Source organism: Pelophylax lessonae, assembly GCF_965119305.1.
Source record: "Pelophylax lessonae genome assembly, chromosome: 9".
In the NCBI taxonomy this organism is placed as follows: Eukaryota; Metazoa; Chordata; class Amphibia; order Anura; family Ranidae; genus Pelophylax; species Pelophylax lessonae.
Window position 1 is genome coordinate 125,236,537 of NC_138776.1, and position 24,171 is coordinate 125,260,707.

Genomic DNA, 24,171 nt, shown 5'->3' on the forward strand with positions numbered 1-24,171 from the left:
ATATATGTATTAATGTATTATATGTATTAATCAATAAAAGAAAATTACAAAATTTTATATAAAAAATATTATACAGTACAGTGACAAGAAAAAGTATGTGAACCCATTAGAATGAACTGGTTTTCTGCAGTATTATGCCTTAAAATGTGAGCTGATCATCATCTAAGTCACAACGATAGACAGACTCAATGTGCTTAGGCTGATAACGCACAAACAATTCTAATTTCTCATGTTGTTATTGAACACACCCATTACCTACTTCAGGCGAATTCTGGCATTTCTCGCATGCATGTACAAATAAGATTTTTTTTGCTGGGAAAAGTATTTAAGAACCTCTATACATTATATATTTTTTAGGCAGAGGCCCTGGAGAATAAAATGGTGGTTGTTGCATTTTTTTATGTCACAGCGATTTATCAAATGCAAGTTTTTAGGGTAAAATACACTAGCAAAAAATTACGATTTTTTACTTGTAAACAACAAACATTAGAAAAAGTCTAGGCCCTTAGGTGGTTAAAGGAACAGGATCTTTTATCTTTTTTTTTTTTTTTAGAGTTACAACCACTTTAAGTGAATTTTAGTGCACACAAACACAACATAATACTCAAGAAAATATATACCAAACATGTACTGTTTTGAAATGGCTAATGCCTATGGAACAGTGCCAAATTACGTTACCTATACAGAAAATCTCCATAGGTGACACTTTAAAAGCATTTACAGGTCACCAGTTTAGAGTTACACAGGAGGTCTGACGCTAGAATTTTTGCTTCCATTCTGACCTGACATGTGTGTTGCGATAACCGTTTACATACAGTATGTGTGCAGGACCTACATGCATTTTCACATTTGCTCATGAGCATGGGGAAACAGGGGCGCTTTCAACATTTTGTAACATTATTTTATTATTTATTTTATTTAATTTTTTTTTACACTGTATTTTATTTAATTTTTTTTTTTTTTTTTACTGTACTTTTTTAAATGTAACTTTATTGCTATCACAAGGGATGAACAATATCACTTGTGATAGAATGGGCCAAGACAGGTACTCTTTATGGAGAGATTTGGGGTTTATTAGACTTACTTACACCAACTTAAAGGGGGTTTCCTGGTTTCAGTCAAGAAAATGTATTCTCAGCAGGAGAAACAAGTAACTGGGTCCCAGCTTTGATGTATTTTTTCATAATCCAAAAATGTAACTTTTAAAAGGCAAAATCTGCTGTCCATTCTTTACACTGGCATATAATTTTTTTTTACCATGATTTTATTAGTATTAAATACCCCTACTTATACACTGTGCTGATAGAAATTATTTCCATTTGCAGCTGAAATAGACTGTAGAAGCTGCCAGAGGAGGCCTGTGTTGTTACGTGGCAGAATCAAATGCACAATGAGGGATTCTGATTAACATTGGAAATCCCCTTTGTAGTCTAGCAATTTTAGTTCGCCTACAAATAAAATAGTTTTTGTGTAGTTCTAGATTTGTATTTTTTTACTGTAGTTCCAGGGTCTAAAGTTTATTATCCTCTAGTTCAAGAATATATCATTTTTTTTAGGTATATGAAATAATTTTTATTTGCATGAACACTAAAAAAAAAATATAACATTTTCTTACCAACTAAATTATAGAAAAAATGGATACCTCATTTCCTTTATTATGCCATGTATTTTCTTGCTCAGGGCACATTAAGATTATGCATTGTGATAACACGCATATGTGAATGCAGCACATTATCATGCATTAAGGCAGCCCTTAATGCAACACCAGACAATTAATTTTCAATAAGCTAGCTGAGCATCCTAAAGCACTTGATGTTTTTTGGGGTTTTTTCTTTTTTTTTCAGTGCACCATAGTGCAGTATGCCTGCACTATGTCAAACATTTGTACGCCCCTGACAACGTCAAACGTATGACGAAATGCATTGGTTTGAACCAGAGGTGACGTCACCACGCTCTTCGGCCGTTACTCTGTCTAGATCAGTGGTTCTCAACTCCGGTCCTCGGGACCCACCAACAGGCCAGGTTTGCAAGATAACTAAATTACATCATAGGTGATCTCATTTGCTGCTCAGTGATTGCAGTATTCTAGTCTGCATCCCCCAAGGTAATACTTAAAATCTGGCCTGTTAGTGGGTCCCGAGGACCGGAATTGAGAACCACTGGTCTAGATTGCATTTTTATCATTTCCACAACACACTAGTGTGACATAGACCCTTGAAGTTTTACCAGTTCTTTGGTATGCTGTACACTGGGTTGAACGCTTCATTGTGCACCAGCAAAAAAAAAAAATTCCAATACTCCAACCAGCTTTTGTTTGTGGTGCTGCTATATGGTAGTGTCTGTGTTTTATTACAGGATTTGGGTGATGCAATCTCGTGGCTTATAGTTCACCGCTATAGGCGCCACTGGTTATACCAGAATTCTTCTTACTAAATAGTCTTTTAACATAAGATAACATGCCTCACAGCATGTTTGCTCATCACCATAAAAAGTTATTAAAAAAACAAAAATGTGGTTATCCCAAAGCAGCAAATAATGAACAAGATGTGCTGCAGAAGTCAACCATCTAATCCCAACCCTAATAAATATCACTGCTTTCTACTTCTCAAACACTTTTTTATATATGCAGTTTACTGATTGATCTGTACAAGGCTGGTCTGTTTGTAGGCAGGTTAGTGTCAATTACTGTATGTTCCCAGTTCTTTATTGGCGGGCTTTTCTGGGTCTGACTCACTTGTTCTGTGCATTATAAAAGGGACAGGGGTCCAGACCCGAAGGGCTCAGGGGCTTGTAAACAAGAGAGAACAGTCTTTGCCGTTACCATTGCTGGAGTTTATTCTGATAGCCTGCTAAATATGCCGAGACCGGAGTGCAAACTAAGGAACATCTGCCTTCAGGATCCTTCTACAGCCTAGGGGGATTGCTGGAACCTGCACCGTGAAGATGCAAGCCCTGCATACTACCATCATGGACCAGCAACGGAATCTATCCTATGCAGGTACTGTTTACTGGGCAGCCACAAGCCTGAGTTAGGGAATTATTTTAGAGAAGGACTGTTGCGTTTATTTGTCATGCCAGGTTATTTAAGTAAAGCATTCGAAAATTTGTCCTTGCCTGGTCTGAAGTTATTAAAGGGGTGTAATGCAAGTAACCAGCACACATAGTCTACAGTTCGGGTTAGTTATACACATTGGGGTATGAAGACAGCAGTACAAGTGTTAATACAGCGTGGAGACATGAGTGGTTACCAAGGGCAACAAAGGTTTCACACGCAGTCTGTCATAAGCGTGTACATGTGACAGGTGGGATAGCTTCTTGCAGGAGGAGATGTTGTCAGCATTCTGTCAATGAGCAGGTCCATCTCCATAGCAACAGGGGAAGACCAGCACCATAGAGGTGCCCAGCCTGTGCACAGGTATGGAAGAAGAAGAGTTAAAGCGGAGTTCCAGCCATTTACTCACTTGTCCAACGGTCCAGCGATGCGGCCGCCGGAAGCCTCGATCCTCTCCCTCGGCGCCGGCATCACTGCTGTGGGCACCCGGCTGTTACAGTTTGCGGCTTCACAGCCGGGTACCCACTGCGCATGCGCGAGTCGCGCTGCGCGCCGTGATTGGCCGGCAATCTTCTGGGACCTCTGACGTGTCCCAGAAGATTGCAGGGAGGGAGGGGGAGAGGAGAACTTCCGCTCAGGGCGCCGCGGCGCTCCGAGCGGAAGTGGGAGCGGGTACCTGTCAAAACTAGGTACCCGCTCCCCCCCCCAAAAAAATGACATGCCAAATGTGGCATGTCGGGGGGTCAGGACTCCCTAAAGCGGAAGTTCCACTTTTGGGTGGAACTCCGCTTTAAGTGAGTGCAGGCATGGAGGTAGGACATCATACAACTACTGGGAGTGAGGGTAGCAGTAATATGCTGGACAGGTGGAGAGGGCATTGGCTCAGCATGTTCCTCCTAAATGCATCAGTCATCATGTGTGTAAGTAAAGGTACTGCATGTGTAAGGCAGTGACCCAAACCAAAGTGCCTAGTGTAGCCCAGAAGAATCCGGCCCGGGGTAGGCCTCCTATGTGACCCTTGCTTGGCGCCCAACAAGGAGGGAAAAATGGAGGACATGACACCCACCCCAACACCCTACCTACCCTTGCACATGTGCTGCCATGAAGAGCTAGATTTAGGTCATAGTGTTAAAGTAAACAAAACAGTCTTGATTATAGAGCTATTCATGATTGTGAGAGAAATCCTAAAACTTTAGAAGGTCATGTCCTATTGATCATGGCAGCACTGGTTTATGCAATGAAAATATAGAACCTGTATATAATGATTTATATAATTAGTTGGTGTACTCTAATCCTCTAAACCAGATGCACCCTCAGGATACAAACTGTGCAATATTCTTTATCAAAGGTTACATTGACTACCTACATTTTTGGTATCATAGACTTAACACTATGTGGAAGCTCAGCCATATAACAGTGTTGACCACATTACTGTAAACTACTTTGTAAAGTAGTTGTCCTTCAAATCGTAATCAAAAGTTTTACTTTCATTATCTATGCTTACCATTTCAATTCCTCGCTGTAAACACTAGTTGCTTGTTACTTTTAAAAAGATTCAAAGTTCTCAGTTTTCAGATTCAAAGTTTTTTAGTTTTGGATAGAGTGGAGTTGGATTAGTACTCTGTTCGCTTTTATTGCTGTCTTTCCCCTTCATAAAGCAGATTCACCTTCTCTGTTTGTCCTCAGTGGCGAAGCCAGAGGGTTAGCTGGGGTGGCAATTGCCACCCCAGACAAAGTCCTTGCCACCCCTGTTGCCACCCCGATCCTGTGCGGGTGCATGGCAGCGAAGGAATCACAGGGGATCGCTGTACGGGAGTTGCAGAGGGAGGCGGATGGAGAGCTGGTAGGCAGAGGGAGGGAGGAGGAGCGGAGGTATCACAGGGGAGCGCCGCCGATCCATCCCACACCAAGACAGGACCGGACAAGCGTCCTGTATCTTACTTTCACTTTGTGTCCTACCTCTGGGTGATGTCATGAGGGAGCCAGGGAGGAACTAAGGAGAACCTCAAATACCCATTGGCTGGGGAGGCAGCAGGAGTGGGTGCAGCCTAAATCTTGCAGGCTGCACCGCCTCCTGCTACTTACACAGCCAATGGGTGCATCGGAAGCGCTGTCTGTCTCTGTCAATCACATGCCTTGAATCTTCATGCCGATTCCCGCGGTCTTCCTGTCTTGGTGTGGGTCTTGTGGGATGGATGCATGGATCAGCTCTGAAAGGAGTTCCTGGGCAGCCTGCAGTGACTGAGGTGAGGGACAGTTTTGCCCAAGTAGCAGAAGCGCCTGTTCCTGTACAGTCTATGCTCCTTACCAAAAATGTTTCCCCCTTTAATAAGTCATTGTAATGCCACTCATATTCTTGCCCTTTTACCAGGGTGAAAGTAACCTAACACCTGTGCAGCATTAGTGTCAGCTTACTGTCAGTCACCCTGTTTAAAAGGACAGGAATATGGGTGGCATTGCAATGACTTAGTAAAGGGGGCAAAATTTGTCCCAAAAATGTGTAGCAGAAAACAAATTTTACATTTTTTTTCTTGAGAACTTCATATAAAAAAATGTGAAAAATATTGTTATTTTTTCAAAATTGTCGCTCTTTTTTTGTTTATAGCGCAAAAATAAAAATCGCACAGGTGATAAAATACCACCAAAAGAAAGCTCTATTTGTGGGAAAAAAAAGGATGTCAATTTCATTTGGGCACAGCTTTGCACGACCGCGCAATTTTCCATTAAATTCATGCAGTGCCAAATCGCAAAATAGGGCCTGGTCATTGAGCAGCCAAATCCTCCGGGGCTTAAGTGGTTAAAGGGCAATTTGTTCAAAAGGTACAGGTCCACTAAATCTGAATACCACACAAACTGTTTCTCATCATATGCCCCATCATTCTATAGTTATATTTATAAGATAGTTTTGCCTTGTGTTTGATCACCTTGAATAACCCTCCTGGCTGCTTACAGACTCCTGATATCTGCAAAGGCTATATTTTTTATTTATTTATGTTATGTTATTTATATTCATAAATTATGTATTTATGAGAAAGAGAGAAAGGGCTCTTTCACACAGGCGATCCGATCAGATCAGCCTGTCAGTTTTTTAGGCGGATCTGATCAGATCCTCCATGCAGCTCTATGGTGCAGCGGATGTCAGCGGAGACACCTCCGCTGACACCCGCTGCCATCTGTATCTGATCCTGTCCGTGAAATCTGGACGGATGGAAACCCTATTTTTCCATCCGTTCAGGAATCGGATCGGATGAGAGCAGACAGGCGTTCCGCTCTCATCCAATCCCCCATAGAGGGCAGCGGGGGCTGAGACACCTCCCTCTCCGCTCTGCAAGCGGAGACGGAGCTGTCATCCGCCGGCTCAGCGGGGATCGCGGATCGATCCCCGCTGAGCAAGGCGGACCGTGTGAAAGAGGCCTTAGGCAGTTTATTATAGAGTACAAGGGGTTAAAAACACTGGACGGCAGTGTACAGTAATGCGTTTCAAAGCACACGTGGCTCCTTCATCAGACGGAGCCCTCATCTGAAGCCATGTGCGTTCCAGCGTGGTTCTGGAACCCAGGCCTCCCCATCCCCTCCTTGCCTCCTTGCCTCTGCACGTCTTCTGGGAATCTGACAGCTGCTGGCAGCTCTCTTCACTCTCCCCTGCAGATAAGACGAAGGACAAACGACTTGCATGAGGACTTTTCTATGATATGCCTTCTTTTGATCCTGTAAGTGTTTTTAACCCCTTGTGTTTTATAATAAACCTGTTAATATTGCCCTTAGAGGAGCCTTTCTCTCTTTCTCATGATCTTTCAGAGTTGCTTCTCCTCTCATAAGTGCTGCCTGAAGTGTTGTCCCCCCACCGCTACTCACGACTGGCCATCCGCCCCCCACCGGAGCGCCCTCATCTCTCTCTGCCTGTATAGTTATATTTATAAGATGGTTATGCCTTGTTTTTGATCACCTTGAACAGCTTCTTACCTCCCTGGCTTCTTACAGACTCCTGATATCTGCAAAGGCTAAGATTATGTTGTTTGGATCCTATAGTCCAGGGTGTCTCAACTATGCTTCTTCAAGAGGATGCTAGGGGATCTTTGCGCTATGAGCAATTTCTGCCTCCCCAATAAGTTCCCACTGACATCATTGATCTTTTCAGCTATCTGTAAGGTGGTAATTCTTCCCACTGACCATCACACTAATGTACCATGAGTCGTAGATACAGAAATTTGTAGCACGGGTTCCTTGAGACCGGAACATTATTCCAAGGGTTCCTCTGTGTTGAAAAGATTGAGAAAGGCTGCCATAGTCTTTAGCTAATGACAAAGCAACATGATGTAAGTGCCTTCCTGCCGTGGGTTCAGAGGAAATTTCACCCTGGTCTCCTAACAGCTTTATGGATCTGGGTTTGCAAGCACTTTCTCTTGTACATGTAGTAGCTCTGCAATTTTAAAAAGTTTTTTAGCGTTTACATTACTGTGAAAAAGTCAGTTGTTTACAGTGTTCATTAGCTGAAGCTGAAATTTAGACACACAAGTGAAAAGAACTTAGAAGGAAGAATAGAAGGAGAATAATGCATACCTCGAGCATGAAATTAGCAATTAGGACTTCCCCCATCTAAAAATACAATTACAAACTTTACACAGAAATAAAGTGATCAAGGAGTAACACACATTGATAAGAATCAAATTAAGCTGAACTGTTTACATTCTTCCCTAAAAAACATAATACACTCATTTTATTCCTGCATTGCAAAAATGCAATGTCAGATTTTTTTTGTTCAGCCTATTTACTGCAGATAAGGCAAGGCGTGTCAGTGGAGTGAGGTGGGACATCTTGCGATATAAACTGTCCAGTTCCTGGTAGTCCTGACAGTACGTTATCTCTGGTACCTTGGGTGAGTAAGCAGATCTCTTTCTATTCGATATAGTTTAGAGTTTAAGTGATACTCTTTTTTGGCTAACTTGAGTTAAAGCAGTAAAAACTCCAAATTATTAGATGTGGTAGCTGCATTAGTTTTCTTTTCCTTGGCTTTTTTTCTCTGTCTTCACCTGATGATCTGGCCAGTAGTACACCCCCTGTATTAGTGAGACACAACTCTGGAGGATTGAAAACAGGAGGCACAGCAGACAGCATGATTGTCAGTCTGGGGGGAGGGTGGTGTTAAATGTATTAGCAAATTTAGATAACAAATTGAGGCCAAACTCCAGCTCACACTTTATGGCTTTATAGCTTGAGCTTGTGAAAAACAACAGACTTGCTGGTTGGATCACCAGATGAAAGTAGATGAAAGAAAGCCTAAAAAAGGAAATGAATACAGACATCACTTCTAAGAATTAGTAAGTGGTAATATAATAAATGTTTGCTTTTGGGGTTAATATTGCTTTAATAAAGATGAAAGCTTTGGGACAACTAAGATCCCTTGATCAGTATTTATACATTTCTGAAAATGGTTCTGAAATTCACATATTTGTACAGAGTTACAAGGAGGAGCAATGAATTATACACATTGAAATGGAAATGTATTTCTTGACACATTTTAGTGGTAATACAATTCAGTGACATGCTTCTCTATGTCTGTAATTCTGATGTGTTTGTTGTGCTATATGAAATACTTTTGGTGCAAAATGACATGGTTACATAGTTACATAGTAGTTGAAGTCGAATAAAGACAATAGTCCATCCATTTCAACCTGTGTAGGTGTGTGTGGCCGTAATCATCTCTCATACCCCTGAATGTTCTGATCCTTGAGATGTACGTCTAAGAGTCTTTTGAAAGTATCCATACTCCCTGCAGTTACTACCATTTGTGGTAGAGAATTCCACAGTCTTGTAGCCCTAACAGTAAAGAACCCCCTGCATTGCCTGAGGTTAAAACGCTTCTCCTCTAATCGCATTGTATGCCCTTGCGTCCTCATGCAATCCTTGCGACTGAATAGTTTTTTTTTATGCTGAGATCACCATTGAGGTATTTGTAAATCGCTATCATGTCCCCTCTCAGGTGTCTCTTCTCCAGGGAGAATAAATCAAGCGATTGTAAACACTCTTCATAATTGAGGTCCTCCAATCCCCTAATTAGTTTAGCTGCCCTTCTCTGGACTCTCTCCAGCTCCAACACATCCCTCCTGAGGACTGGCGACCAGAACTGGACAGAATACTCCAGATGTGGTGGGACCAGAGTTTTATAAAGTGGTAGGATTATAGTTTTATCTCTGGAATACATCCCTTTCTTTATGCATGCTAATATTCTGCCGGCTTTGGTAGCTGCAGCTGCTGATAGCTTACCATTTTAAGGGACACTTTTTCTCCATTTATGGTGTTTAATCAGACTACATTTACACTATATTACAAAAAGGTGTGATATCAGGTTGGAGTCAGGACTCTGTGCAGGCCAGTCAAGTTCCTCCACCTCATCCATGTCTTTATGGTCCTTGCTTTGTGCACTGGTTCAAATCATTTGGTGAAGGGGGACTATGGTGTCAGATTGTTTTTCAGGGGTTGGGCTTGGCCTCTTAGTTCCAGTAAAGAAAACTCTGAGGCCCCTTTCACACGAGCGGTTAGATTTCAGCTTTTAGCTACCGATAGAGAAACGTATTTACCGCAGCTAAATGCAGACAATGCATCCCATGCGCCCCCCCCACACCCATTCACACATTGCATTTTTTTAAGTTTTCATAACATACGGTTTTGTGTATTTAAGAAAAATAAAGTTGACAGCATCCATTAGCGATGTACTGCAGCTATCTGTAAAAACTCTCTGGTAGGCAGAGAACAATATAGATATAACTGCAATGCCTCTGGTAAGCAGAAAGGATTCAAAACTATACTCTCTCTCTCTAGCACCTACCTAGGATGGTGCTACACTTGTGTGAGATGTTAAAACTAGAAAAGGTGATACAAAATGAATTGCGAAAACAGTACAGATCCATTGTGCTATTTATATGTTGTGTTTCCCTTTTCTCTTATCAGTTTCAAGATGTGGGTGTTGATGGCTGTGACCATTTTGATTTCCGGATCTGTTACAGAAACGTTTTCCAGTACAGTAAATCCCATTTTTCATAAAGTGGACCCTGAAGTACACATGAATGTTGTAAGTTGTTCTCAGTCGGTGGGATAGAATTTGCAAATGCTGAAGTGTAAAATAACATTAACCAGTGAAAATTACTGTCACTGTGGGGTTGATTTACTAAAACTGGATGATGCAAAAGTCTTTCCTGAGAGACACATGGGGGCAGCCATTGGCAATTCTATTCTGAAGATGCTTGTTGCCCGTATGGTACAATGTTTGAGGCTGGATTCACACCATTGCAAATTGGATTCGGTTTTCCCTGCATCCGATTCACATTTCAGGAGATTGTGACCGGCTCTCTATGGAGCCAGTTCACATATCTCCGGAGCGGCTCTGGTGCGAAGTGCACAGGAGTCCTGTGTGTCTTCTGGTCTGTTTCAGGTCTGAATTCAGCCAAAAATTCAGGACACACCGGACCCCTCCTGTGAGACGCTCTGTGTGGCAGGTAGAAACCCAGTCGGAGTCACTGATCTGGAACAAGTATGCATATCTGTAAAGTAAGACATCTTTATTTGCAAAGGAATAAAACAAAACAAAAACAGGTCACCACACTCCAATGGGTGAAATGCGTTAGCAGGCAGGCCCCAAAAGCAGGGTTGTTAGTTCTAATAAACTGGGATCCATGTGGTCATTGGAGTGTGGCAGCCTGTTTTTTCTTCCTGTGTATATGGAGCGTGGATGATACTGTATACTGCTCACACCCAGCATCTGAGGCAGTGTGGGAGGATTCAGCTTGGAGCATGGGAGAAAATGATCGCATGCTTCTTTATTTCAATGCTTGTTCCAACATTTGAGAAATTAAAAATAAACATTGCTGCCTCCATGCCAGGAAAGTTTTCCTTCAGGGCTCATTCAAGAGGCAGACTGGAAACAGCACACTACAACATATGCTTTGACCAGCACAATAGACATGGCACACACCATACCTAACAATGAACATAGCCAAGTATACCACAACTAGTAAGGGGTATAGTACATAGCCTGTCTTGTGGAAAACTTCAGTAAAAGAGGGAATTCATATATTTACCCCAATGGAACTTTAGAGTATATAACCCCCAAAAAAAAAATTGTAAAACATCGCAGCTCACCAGTCCTCCGCCAGTCCTACATACAAGAGAAACAAGCTGCTGATTAGCAGGCATGCAGGGGTACCATTTATAAGAGGAAGTAAAACGCTGCTTTTTTTTTTCCTGACCTACAAAAGTAAAGTCATAATCTGCTAGTATGCATTGCATACTAGCACATTATGTAAAACTTACCTCCAAACGAAGCCCTTGTTGTCACCGCTGGGGGACGCATCCATCTTCACCAGTCTTCCTCCCGGGTCCGCAGACTTTGGCTGTATGACCGCCCAGGCATGCGCGCGGGAGCTTCCAGTTACGACACAGTGCTCTGAAGAAATGGCATGGGTGGCTGTTCCTTCAGAGCACAGGCGCCTATGACATCATCGCTGCATGTACAGTAAACATCTCCTAAATGGTGCACGTTTAGGAGATATTTACAGTACTTCAAGGTAAGCCTTATTATAGGCTTACCTATAGGTACAAACAATCAATGGAAGTTTACTTCCACTTTAATGGCACTTCCGTGATTTGGCAAAATGCCTGCGGTTTCACACACACAAAACCACATGATGCCGCCGCACCATGTGATTCTGTGTAGCGTGATTTTCAAAAAGTGTCCAGGACTTCTTTCCCTGCGTTTCTATGGATAGTGCAGCTCATTGAAATATATGGGCTGCTCTAAGCACAGGACACAGTGAACTGGGCCTCAGGTGTAGTCGTGGTTGTGCTAGTTCTCTTTTTTATGGTTTTTGTCCCTTTATTTTTTTATGGTTTTTGTCCCTTTATTTTTCCACTTGGTGGTCCTGCAAATGACAACCTTCCTGTCCTCGGGTGACAACGCTTAACCTTCCAATGTATCTATGAGGAAGCCATTGTTGTCCCCCAGGCTGGATTTCAAACAAGTCTTCCCCTCTTCATCCCCATTACATAGGGTTGGGGAATTAGCAGATTACAGAAGGAAGATAACATTGTTTGTGTTTTCAGTTATGCTCATAGGAAATGACAAGGGAATAGCATTTCTAGAAGGTGAAAAAGGCATTTTCCTGACAGACTCCATGGCAGCACACGTATGGGTAGGCTCCGCCTCCTCTCCTACCCTATAGGACCCCACTCCCATAAATCTTTGCTCCTTACCAGGAGCCGTGTTCCTTTTTCGTCCTCCTCCTGCGAGAAGGAAGTCTTACCTTATAGGACGTCTATCGGTTTCAGGCGAGCTGGTGGCGTGTGGACCTTGTTGATGTCAGATGCCTCCTGTTTTATGTCCAGCAATCTCGATATTTATCGGGTGGACCCGGGCAATATTATTTTAAAATGCTGAAGATGCCGTAAATCCTGAATGAGAGGTGGGCTGCATTGATGGCCAATACGTCCTTGCTATTGAGCGGATAGGCCCTGGTGCCCTGTCACACACGCATGAATTCATCCAGGCCTGAGACTGTTCGTTTATCGTCATGGTGGTAAAGTATAAAACTTTCTTTTGGTTTCATTGTATTTCCTGTTTGTGCGGTGGAGCGCTCCTGCGTTCCAGATCGTCGCTTAGGCTCCTCCCCCTGCCTCGCTGGACCTTCAATTGGTTGTCCAGGATGAGGCTTGGCCCTGGTATCGTCTGCGCATGCGCGCGCATCGCTCCCGATTTCCTATGACGATATTGCGTCGTTTGGGGCGTGGCTTTGCGGCGCCCGGGAGATTTAAGCAGCTGTCATTCCTGTTTACAATGGGATGTCTGCGGGCGTTGCGGTGGCTTCCCCGTGCTGTTTCTCTGCTCTTCAGCGGTGAGTCATGCTTTGATCCAGGTGCCATTTGGGGTAAAAGGGTTGGTGTGGAGACGAAAGTCAGTACATGTATGCTTACTTTCTGTGCAGGCTTTTGCTTCTATCTGCAAATGGATGCTTCACCACCCCCCGGTGGCCAGTCCCTGCGCAACAGGTGAGCTAGTTTTCTTAAACCCTTACCTGCTTGCGTTGGCTGGTGGAATGGAGCCTAAGTGTGTTTTTCTTTCCCTATTTAGCCCTTTTAGGTCTGACCAACGCCCTGTTTCTGGATCAAAGGATCGTTCTCCTTCAGCCCATCGGCATTCTTCATCAAAGTCTGGTCATAGGTCTAGCTCCAGGTCTAAACGACATGAGCACACTTCCAGTTCAGTCGCTCCGCGGCAATCCCGCCATTCTGACCGAAGTTCAGGGAAATCATGCTGGGGCTGTCGAGCCCATATCCCTGAGGATAGATCCCTATGTGATACCTGTTATTCCAGGGTTTTGAGGGAAAAGCAAGACACTGCACAACCAGTGGAGGCTATGGTCAGGCGGATTGTAAAAGAATCCCTTAGAGATTGGGATTCGAGCAGGCTTTCGGGTCACTCTTCAGAGGCTCCTGGTTTCCTCCCAAGGGATGAAGTGGAGCCAGGTACTTCACAACCAAGTCGTCTGTCAGAAGATTCTACAGACAGTGAAGATGATTTGGCAGACCAGAATGTAGGTTTTGAACTTGCTATGGTCCCACCGCTAGTTAAGGCGGTTAAGGAGGCATTAAAATGGGAAGATCCAGCTGAGTCCCCAGCTAAACAGAAGAAATACTTCAAACACCTCAAAAAAGAGCGTTCCCATTTTCCCCTCCTAGGGGAATTGGGAGAAATTATTACAGACGAGTGGCAGGGAGTTGAAAAGAGAAACTCTTTGTCATCTAAGGTCTCCAGAATGTATCCCTTTAAGGATGATAAGGTGAAACATCTAGACTCCGCTCCCACGGTGGATGCGGCCTTGATGAGGTTGGTGAAACACGTAACCTTACCATTGGAAGACTCAGTCTCATTCAAAGACGCTCTTGACAGGCGGATTGACACAGATCTTAAGAAGATTTATCTCTCCGCAGGTATGGCGTGTAAGCCGGCTCTGGCTTTGGCAGCCACATCCAAGGCAATGGAAGTCTGGGTAGACAGCGTGGAGGCTACACTTCAGACTGTCTCCGAAGAGGTGGCCAGGAGTTCAGCCATTCAGGAGTTGAGACTGGCAACGGCTTTCTTGGGTGAGGCATCCATTGATATAATCCGCTTGGCGGCGCGGGTCATGCTGTCCTCTGTCACGGCCAAACGCGCCTTGTGGTTGCGCCCCTGGTTGGCCGACCCTGCCTCTAAGCAGGCCTGGTGCAAAATTCCCTTTGAGGGTTCCTCCCTCTTTGGTAATAAACTGGACAGTGCTATTACCCGTGCCACTGGTGGTAAATCTGGTTTCCTTCCCCAGGATCGCCGGTTGATAGATCAGAGAAGACCTCAAAACAGACAAAATCCTGATCGTGCCAGAGAGGCCCGTTTTTACAGGCCCGGTCGTGAGTTCAGGAAGAACTGGAAGCGCCCTCAGTCTACAGGGCAGAAGTTCTCCAAAGGAAAATCTTCAGCAAGCCGAGAGGCGACGAAGTCTTTTTGACATCGAACCTGTCCAGACGGTGCGGGTAGGCGCACGCTTGCTTCAGTTTGCGCACGTCTGGGCAGCCTCGATCGAAGATCAATGGGCCGTCAGAACCGTATCACACGGACATGTGTGGATTTTCGACAGAAGCCCCATTCTTCGCTTCATTCCTACGGCCTTACCCCGTTCAGAAGAGAAGAAGTCAACTCTTCTTACATATGTAGAATCCCTGGTTGCCCAGGGTGCAGCAGTGCCTGTCCCAACCGAGGAACGGTTCCAAGGCATCTACTCTCCGCTCTTCATGGTCTTGAAGAAAAGCGGCTCTTGGAGGCCGGTTATAGACCTAACACACCTAAACACCTTCATCAAGAAAGAGAGGTTCAGGATGGAAACACTTTTTACAATTCGGCAAGTGGTACAGCCAGAGGATTGGATGATATCCATAGACTTGAAAGATGCCTACTTTCACGTCCCAGTCGCAGCAGAAATGCAAAAATTTCTCCGATTCGCAGTGGGTCAGGTGCATCTTCAATTTACCTGTCTCCCTTTCGGGCTTACCACATCACCTCGAATCTTTTCCAAAATCTTACTGGCTGTAGTAGCCCTGATCAGAGCAAAAGGGATTCGTCTTTACCATTACTTGGACGACTTGCTCCTTCTGTCAGAACATCAGGATCAAATTCTGCTTCACAGATCTCAAGTAATTTCCACCCTTCAAGAGTTCGGGTGGCTCCTGAATTTGGAAAAAAGTCATCTGGAACCCACGAAGTCGTTGGTCTTCCTAGGGGCCCTCTTCAACACTTCCAGAGGCACTATCTCCCTTCCATTAGAGAAGATTCCGACAATTCGCAACAGGATTCGTCCGGCGTTATCAGCCTCTCATCTCCGGGCATCCCAGTGCATGAAGATAATTGGGACCATGGTTTCCACGGCTCCCATGGTGAAGTGGGCACAGTGGAAGATGAGGCCCTTTCAGATGGGATTCCTCCAACAATGGAATTTCGAGAATCCAGAAGTCCTCATTCGGATAACTACGTCCATGAAGGACGGCCTAACCTGGTGGCTTCAGCGAAAGAATCTTTTAAACTGCCATTCAATCGTTCAAGCGTCCTGGTTGGTCATGACCTCGGACGCCAGCAGGACGGGATGGGGAGCGCATTGCCTGTCGGAGGTGGCCCAGGGCAGATGGGACTTCCCTACATACGGGGTGGTCTCGAATGTGCTGGAGCTTCGGGCAGCGTTCTGTGCTCTCCAGGCCTTTCAGCATCTGGCGACCGATGCCTCGGTCCTCCTAAGACTGGACAATACGACAGCCGTCGCCTACATCAAGAGACAAGGGGGCACCCGCAGTCCTTCTCTTCTGAAAGAAGTGAAACCTATTATGGATTGGGCTCAAAGACATCCGTCCAACTTGTCAGCCGCCTATCTTCCGGGTGCCCAGAACGTCCAGGCAGACTTCCTCTCGAGGTCTGCTCTGGACAACAACGAGTGGTCACTCCATCCAGAGACCTTCATATGGGTCATGTCTCTAGGTTACCATCCAGAGGTAGATCTGTTCGCATCTCCAAGCAATGCCAAACTGGAGAGATTCTACACGAGGTGGCGTTATCCCCAGGCCTACGGGGTAGACGCCCTGACGGATCATTGGAATTTTCAAACGGCCTATGCGTTTCCTCCAGTGCCAGTCATCTTCAAGTTTCTTCACAGACTCAGGACAGAGAGAGTGCAGATCATAGCGATTCTTCCCTTCTGGCCAAAGAGACCGTGGTTTCCTCTGTTGCTCCAGCTGAGCTGTCGGGACCCGATACCTCTGCCAGTCAGGCCGGACCTTCTGTCCCAAGGGCCTATTCTTCACCCCTGCCCAGCACAGCTTCATCTCATGGCATGGCTGTTGAGAGGGAAAGATTGAAAGCGCTCGGTTGTCCAAACGAGGCAATCGCTACAATGATGAGTGCCAGAAGACCCGGCACGAACAAGGTCTATGAAAAAATCTGGTCCAAGTTTAAGGATTATGTGGATAGCAGATCTAGCTCTGTCTCTGACCCAGGAATCCAGGATATTTTGGGCTTCCTCCAGTCCGGTCTGGACCTGTCATTGGCAGTAAGTTCCCTTCGGGTCCAAATTTCAGCCATTTCGGCCTTCACTGGGACTGCATGGGCGAAACACTCCCTGGTTCGCCAGTTCTTCAGAGGCGCTACTAGGTTAAGACCTCCTAGAAAGCCCAGGTTCCCTAAGTGGGATCTTCCTACGGTCTTGGAGTTTCTTTCCTCACTCACCTTGAATCAGAAGGATCCATTCTTCCTTAAAAACATCTCCATGAAAACAGCCTTTCTGGTGGCTATTACTTCGGCCAAACGGGTTTCTGAACTCGGTGCCTTGGGTTACAAGGAACCATTCCTTACGTTTTTCCCTGATCGGGTAGTATTGGTTCCGATGCTTGGCTCCAATCCGAAAGTAATGTCGGTATTCCATGTCAACCAGGAAATTGTCCTACCCACGTTCAAATCTCAAGATGAAAATTTTGTCCATCCTTTGGACGTGGGGGAAACTCTTCGGCTATATCTGGAGACTACAGCTCCTTTTCGCCAGTCAGACCATCTTTTTGTCCTCATCTGTGGAAAAAACAAGGGCAAACAAGCTTCCTCAAGATCTATAGCAAGTTGGATAGTTCAGACCATCCAGTGGGCATATAAAGCCAAGGGACTGGCTCCTCCAGAGGTGGTGACAGCTCATTCCACTAGAGGGATCTCTACGTCGTGGGCAGCTTCTCTTCATGTAGCTCCTGACGTGATTTGCAGAGCGGCTTCTTGGTCATCAATTCATACCTTTATGTCGCATTACTGTGTTGAACCGGCTTCTTTATCTTCGGTCAACTTTGGTTTAAAAGTCTTGTCTGTTGACGGTGCAAATTAAACCTTTTTCTGTTAAACCAGCAGTTACCCGCCCGGGTGTGTATGGCTAGTTATTTCCCATACGTGTGCTGCCATGGAGTCTGTCAGGAAAACGGAAAATTTATATCAATACTTACCGTAATTTTCCTTTCCTGATGGACTCCATGGCAGCAGGAGTCCCCTCCCATCTGCTGGAGTAGTTCTAGTTATGGAACACGGCTCCTGGTAAGGAGCAAAGATTTATGGGAGTGGGGTCCTATAGGGTAGGAGAGGAGGCGGAGCCTACCCATACGTGTGCTGCCATGGAGTCCATCAGGAAAGGAAAATTACGGTAAGTATTGATATAAATTTTCCGTTTTCTTTACTTCTGGAAATGTTTTTAGCTCGAAGCAAAAGCTAATATAGCTACCACATGTAAGGACTGGTAAGCTACAATATATTATTTTTTTTTTGTTTTTGGGTTTAGCGATCCCAACAATGTTATCTTCCTTCTGTAATCTGCTAACTCAATAATAAACTTTAATAAACTGAGGTGTACCTGTGGACGTTTGCCATATTCTATGTCTGTAATGCTTATGGTGACTAGGGTCTGGCACACAAATTTCACATTGCTGTTTTTATTTGCATAATGCCTTTATTTGGTTTGTTAATGCTTGTAACTGTCAGCCTTGCAATGCCTCATGGGACTTGTAGTTCCGCATCAGCTGGAGGGCCACCAGTTTGACACCTGTAGACAGTTTCAGTTGGCAACTTATCGATTTAACAGTTACAACAATAGTTTGCCGGGATGTAGCTGTCACATTAGTTGTACCCTCCACCAAACTGTCAAACCATCAAATGGCGGGTGTCACAACTGATCGCATTTGCAGCACCATGGCAGTTGAAGATCAAACGATAGGAGGGTTTAGTTCCTCTTTAAACCATTAATAGAAAAACCTGCAGATTGGCAAAAATAATGACATATAAAACTTGTGTATGATGTTATAGAGTGAGATAATCACATACAGAGGATACCCCAGTGAGGAGCATGAGGTGGTCACTGATGATGGTTATATCCTGACCATAAACAGAATTCCACATGGAACCAAGTTACAGTCTGTAGGTAAGTTCACTCTCTGAGGGGTGATGTCACATTTTCTGTGTGTTTTACCAAAAATGAAAGCAGTGAAGAAATGTAGCACTACTGACTGTATGATACCATTATAAACACAATATTAATAAACACAAATAGACTCTTCAATTTCCAAGAGAATTTTCCCTAGCTTAGTGAAAGAGGTGAAGCTCTGCTGACTGCCATCATCCAATCACATGTAAGCAAAAATGCTGTTTTTTAAAATTCCCTTGCATGTGATTGGGTATTCTTTTACATTTACTAAGATTTGGGGAAAATTCCCTTGCAAAGTGCGACTTCTCTTTGCACAGTGAACTGTCTTTTTGCCTTAAGTAAATCAAACCCCTAGTGTGTTGCTATGCCATGCTGGATTGATTCACTGTTAACCACTTCAATACTGGGTTTTTTCACCCCTTCCTGCCCAGGCCAATTTTCAGCTTTTAGCGATGTCGCATTTTGAAGGACAATTGTGCGGTCATGCAACACTGTACCCAAACAAAATTGTTATCATTTTTCCCCATAAATAGAGCTTTCTTTTGGTGGTATTTGATCACCACTGGGTTTTTTCTTTTTTGTTAAACAAATAAAAAAAGACCGTAAATTTTTTTTTAAAATTTTTTTTTCTTTTTTTATGTTATAAAATTTTGTAACATGTAAGATGAGAGAGAGAGGGGGGATGAGACAGAGGGGAGGGAGGGAGAGAGGGGGTGGGATGGAGAGAGAGAGAGGGGGTGGGAGGGGAAGACAGAGAGGGTGGGTGAGAGAATGAGGGGGGGGTGAGAGAGTGAGAGGGTGGGTGAGAGAGGGGGAGTGGGAGAGAGAGAGAGGGGGGAAGGGAAAAGGTGGGAGAGAAAGGGAGAGGGGGGTAAGGGCGAGGGGTGGTGGAATACTCCCTAGCCCTGCCTGCAGTCCCTCCTGTGCACCCTATCTGTTGGTAGGTGTGTGGGATACACCTACCTCCCGCCCATCCTTGTCCTCTGGGCCCTCGGTCAGCCTGTCTTCCTGTTGATGTCCCAGCTGGGAGTGGAGAGGAGGTTTGAGAAGGAGTGCAGGCTCTGGGAGGCACCAGGAATGCTGCGCCCGTTGCTGTTCAGGACAGGGTGGCGCCATGGTAGTGGAGATCTTCTCTCTCCCAGGCTCTTGGTTCTAGCCAGCTTCCAGGGCAGGCCTGCCGGCCGGCCGGCCGCCCACTTGCTGTGTGAAGACCCTGCTGTTCAGCAGCAGCGGCTACTGTCAACAGCGGATCTTGCTCTGCAACCCGCCGCCACAGGACCGGCAGGACTCTTTTGGCCCTACAAGCACTAGGCGTGGAGGAGGAGAAAGTTAAATCCTCCTTCACTTTGAATTATGGCAAAGGCCAGGGAGTCACGGCCATGACATCACTGGTTGCTAGACCCAAGGCAGCTCTAGCGGATAGAGTCTCAGGTGGAGGCGGGGAGGGGGATCTTTTGGCACCCCCCCTGCAAAGTGCCGCCCTAGGCCTGGGCCTTGTGGGCCTAGGCCAAAATACAGCACTGAGGCAGCTGCTTCCTGTGCACCTCACAGGCTACTGACAAGTAGCCATGTTTGTATAAGTAAAGTAACAAATTGGAGGCTCCGATTCTGCTAGATAGAAAGAAACAGATGCAGCTGGAATGCTAAGCAGGGAATAATGGCTAGACAGGAAATGAAAAATAAAGAGATTAAAGGGTGTATTTGTAAGAAAAAAAAAACTGTTTGCCCATTTAAAGTGCATGTACTCTAAATGCATTCTGTGAGAGTGGGGCAAAATCAAATGTTTTCAAACAGATCAAATGTTGCTCAGTGAAACAAAAAAGTGAAGGGGGATATACAACATTATAGCCAATAGATGGTGCATACTTATTTTATTGTATAAAAAACTCAGCACCTTCTCATGGCCATATTACCACATTTTCTCCATTCACACTTTTATTTTTTGATTAACGTTCGACCTGCAGAGAGTACAGCCTGAGAACATTTGAGTTTACCCCATTTTCACAAAATTTATGGGTTGTATTATTAAGGTAAACCTATCATCAGAGAAGTGCAGGGGCTGCAATTGATGAGCACATACTGAAAATCCTAGTTGCCTAGCTGTTATGCTGACCTACTGGAATTAATACTTTTCAAGCCACTGACAAAAGACCTACGTGGATCAGAAGTCCTGCTTTCACTTGTGGTACACTTACATAGTTACATAGTAGGTGAGGTTGAATAAAGACAATAGTCCATCCAGTTCAACCTGTGTAGGTGTGTGTGGCTGTAATCATCTAACATAGCCCTTAATGTCCTGATCCTTGAGATGTAAATCTAAGAGTCTTTTGAAAGCCACCATACTACCCGCAGAAACCACCTCTTGTGGTAGACAATTCCACAATCTTGTAGCCCTAACAGTAAAGAACCCCCCTCGTATAGTTATATATACTTGTTCTGCATGAGTACTTCACAAAGTACTGAAGGCGAAGGATCAGCATGACAGCCAAGCAACTAGCATTTTCAAAAGAATGTCTGTAGTAGCAGCCTATTTTTTTTTGATCATGACAGGCGTCCTTCAAACAGCAGAAGCAGTGACAGTGACAGGAATTAGAGAAGCAATTTATGTAGCAAGATATTCTTAAAATGATATATCAGTTTAGTCTGCTTTACCATTTTCACGTTTCACATTCCCTTTTGTATTTAGAAATTGGGCTCAATCCACTAAAACTAAACTACCACCATTAAATTAGCATTTAAATACCGGATAACTTTTTTTCAATAATGTTAGCAGTTCATCAAAAAAACACTTTTAAAATAACACATGCATTTATTTTGAGGTATTTAACGCATTTTTTACACTTATTTTATTGCAGTGGAAAGTGAAAACATTAGCAGTGGTATTTCTAATACTGCTAAATTTTACAGTTCCAGCTCAGAGATGCTGGTTGTCAAGAAGCAAGCACCTGCCAGTGTCCTAACAACCAGTCAGTGGCTCTTCCTTGTCCTGCTCATTCAGCTGTCAGCCGGGGATTTTTATCTGACAGGCAAATGAATCTAGGGAGCGTGGGTGTGTTAAAAATGGCTCTGGGTTTTCCCCCAAATTCCACACCAAGCGCTTCAAGACTATGACGTGTCCTGATTATCAGTGCATCCCCCAACAGTGCCCAGCAGTGATGCCAGTCAGTGCTGCCTTTCAGTGCATATCAGTGCCATCTATCCCTGCCACCTACCAGTGCCTATAAGTGCCACCTATCAGTGCACATCAGTGCCACCCATTAGTGCTCATCAGTGCCACCTATCAGTTCCCATCAGTGCTGCTTATCAGTGCTCATCAGTGCGGAATATCAGTGCCGCCTATCAGTGCCCATCAGTGCTGCATATTAGCGCCTCCTCATCAGTGCCCTTCGGTGCCATCTCATCAGTCCCCATCAGTGCTGCCTCATGAGGGCCCATCAATGCAGCCTATCAGTGCACATAAAAAAATTACTTACAACATTTTCTAACAGAAACGGAGTCTTTTCTCTGTCGGTTTCATTTTTTTTAGCAAAAAATGATTAAATACCACCAAAAGAAAGCTCTATCTGTTTTAAAAAAATGATACAAATTTCATATGGGTACAGTGTTCCATGACAGCACAATTGTCATTGAAAGTATGACAGCGCTGAAAGCTGAAAACTGGCCTGGACAGGAAGGGGGTGAAAGTGCCCAGTATTGAAGTTGTTAAATCTATACCAGATGCTAAGTACCCGGTATGAATCGTGAGAGAACCCCCACAACATTTAAAAAAAAAAATGTTTTAACTGACCCGGCTTTTTTGTTTACATTCACCTGTCTTCAGGGAATCCTTGGCTTAGAGATGAATGTGCAGGACAAGAGTCACTGGTTGTTAGGATACCAGCGGGTGGCAGCTCCTGAACAATTAACTCTTAATTTATATATTCATATAATAGCAAGTGGCTAGGCCATTAAATATTTTATAAATGTGTTTTAAAATTGACTTATATAATTTTATGCGGTATTTACCATGCATTTCCTGTTTGTTCTTCGATATAAAAAGATAATAAATTCACATTTTCATGATTGCATGCAAAATCTGGCTAACATGAATCACGTGATCCAAATATCACATGCAATATCGCTTTGTGAATTGAACCCAATATTGCTTATCCCAGTGTCCAACGTAAGAAAAGAAAAGCAATCACTCCCAGCACTTCTCCACAGAGGGATGGCTACACAGGCGACGCGTCCATACATGACCCAATGCTTGGCAAATGCAGTCCATCTCAGATAAGGGAATCCAATGTAAAACTCCAGAGACAACAAACAGGAAAGGCACAAACACCTAGTGCATTACCCATAAAATATTTTATTCAAAGACAATAAAAACCAATAGAATGCATCCTTACAAAAGTGCTGTTGGCCGGAAGAAGCCATGTGGTGCAAGGTTCAAATGTTCCAACAATCTCCCCTATAGTAGCAAGCTGATGTGTTTTAGGGGCACACCCCCTTCTTTAGGTCTGTGCTGGCACAGCTTTGAGGAAGGGGTGCACCCCCAAAATGAGTCAGCTTGGTAGTATACGGGTTGTTGTTAGAGCTTAGTTGAAAAACGTTGCAGTTACAATGCAAAAATAATAAAAAATTGAAAAATGTTAAAAAAAGTGGAATAAAAAATTAATTAATTTTAAATAAATATATATATATATATATATATATATATACAAACATTCAATTTCTTCATTTTCCAAAACATTGTGACAAAAAAATTACAACTTCAAAAAACTTGCTATGCTTAATATTAAATGCCTCAGACTGTCTACTTTCCAAAAAGGGGTCATTTAGGGGGTATTTGTACTCTCCTAGCATTTCAGGGCCTCAAGAAATGAGATGAGGCCCTCAGGACATCAGAACTGATTAATTATCAAATATACTGTTTATACTATAGTTGGCAGATGCCTGGCACTTAGACTGAGCAAGCCATTTAAAAAAACAAAAAAACAAATTACAAATATTGACAGCTACTGGTTTCTCTTTGTCTTTTAGTTATATTTAGCCTGCTTTAGAGCCCGTTCACACTGGGGCGACCTGTCAGGCGACCTGGTCACCTGACAGGTCGCCGTAGGTCGCCTTCCATAGAGAAGCTGTGGACCCGTTCTAATAGGAGCGACACAAGTCGCTCCGACTTAGAAAAAGGGTCCGGAGCTTCTTTGGGGCGACCTGCATAGACTTCAATGATATGAAGTCCGTGCCGGCCGCTCCGAGGTCGCGGTGCGAGCAGCGCACCGCGACTTCACAGGTCGCCCCGGGAAGTAGCGTCGCCCCAGTGTGTACGGGGTCTAAGTGACTGTTGCAGCAAGTTGCGGCACAGACATAAGGGTCAGAGCCAGGTGCATGATATATGCGATATATGAAAACCCATCTCAAAAGGTTTCTCTTTGTTACACTTTAAAAGTCAGAGAAATACACGGGTTCCAAAAATACCAAAAAAGTTAGGAAATTCCTTATATCACCATTTAAATAAAACATAGTGCGCTGGATACATGTTTGTTTACATTCCTATGGAGTTCTCCTTGAAACAAAGCCCTCAATGTTCACCAGCCTGCCTCTGAGACCTCCACACCCCCTCCCCCA

At 44.2% G+C, this 24,171-nt stretch overlaps 1 protein-coding gene across 1 annotated transcript in view; it reads left to right on the forward strand.

The window, feature by feature from the left end:
* Window positions 1–7,363: 7,363 nt before the first annotated feature.
* Window positions 7,364–24,171, forward strand: part of LOC309564268 (lysosomal acid lipase/cholesteryl ester hydrolase-like) — a gene marked incomplete at its 5' end in the record, with an annotated part of 40,767 nt that continues 23,959 nt past the window's right edge. Inside the window, 3 exons of the mRNA XM_082268891.1 lie at window positions 7,364–7,368; window positions 10,001–10,121; window positions 18,444–18,558. Coding sequence (XP_082125017.1) covers window positions 7,364–7,368; window positions 10,001–10,121; window positions 18,444–18,558 — 241 coding nt within the window. The remainder of the gene's footprint in view (window positions 7,369–10,000; window positions 10,122–18,443; window positions 18,559–24,171) is intronic.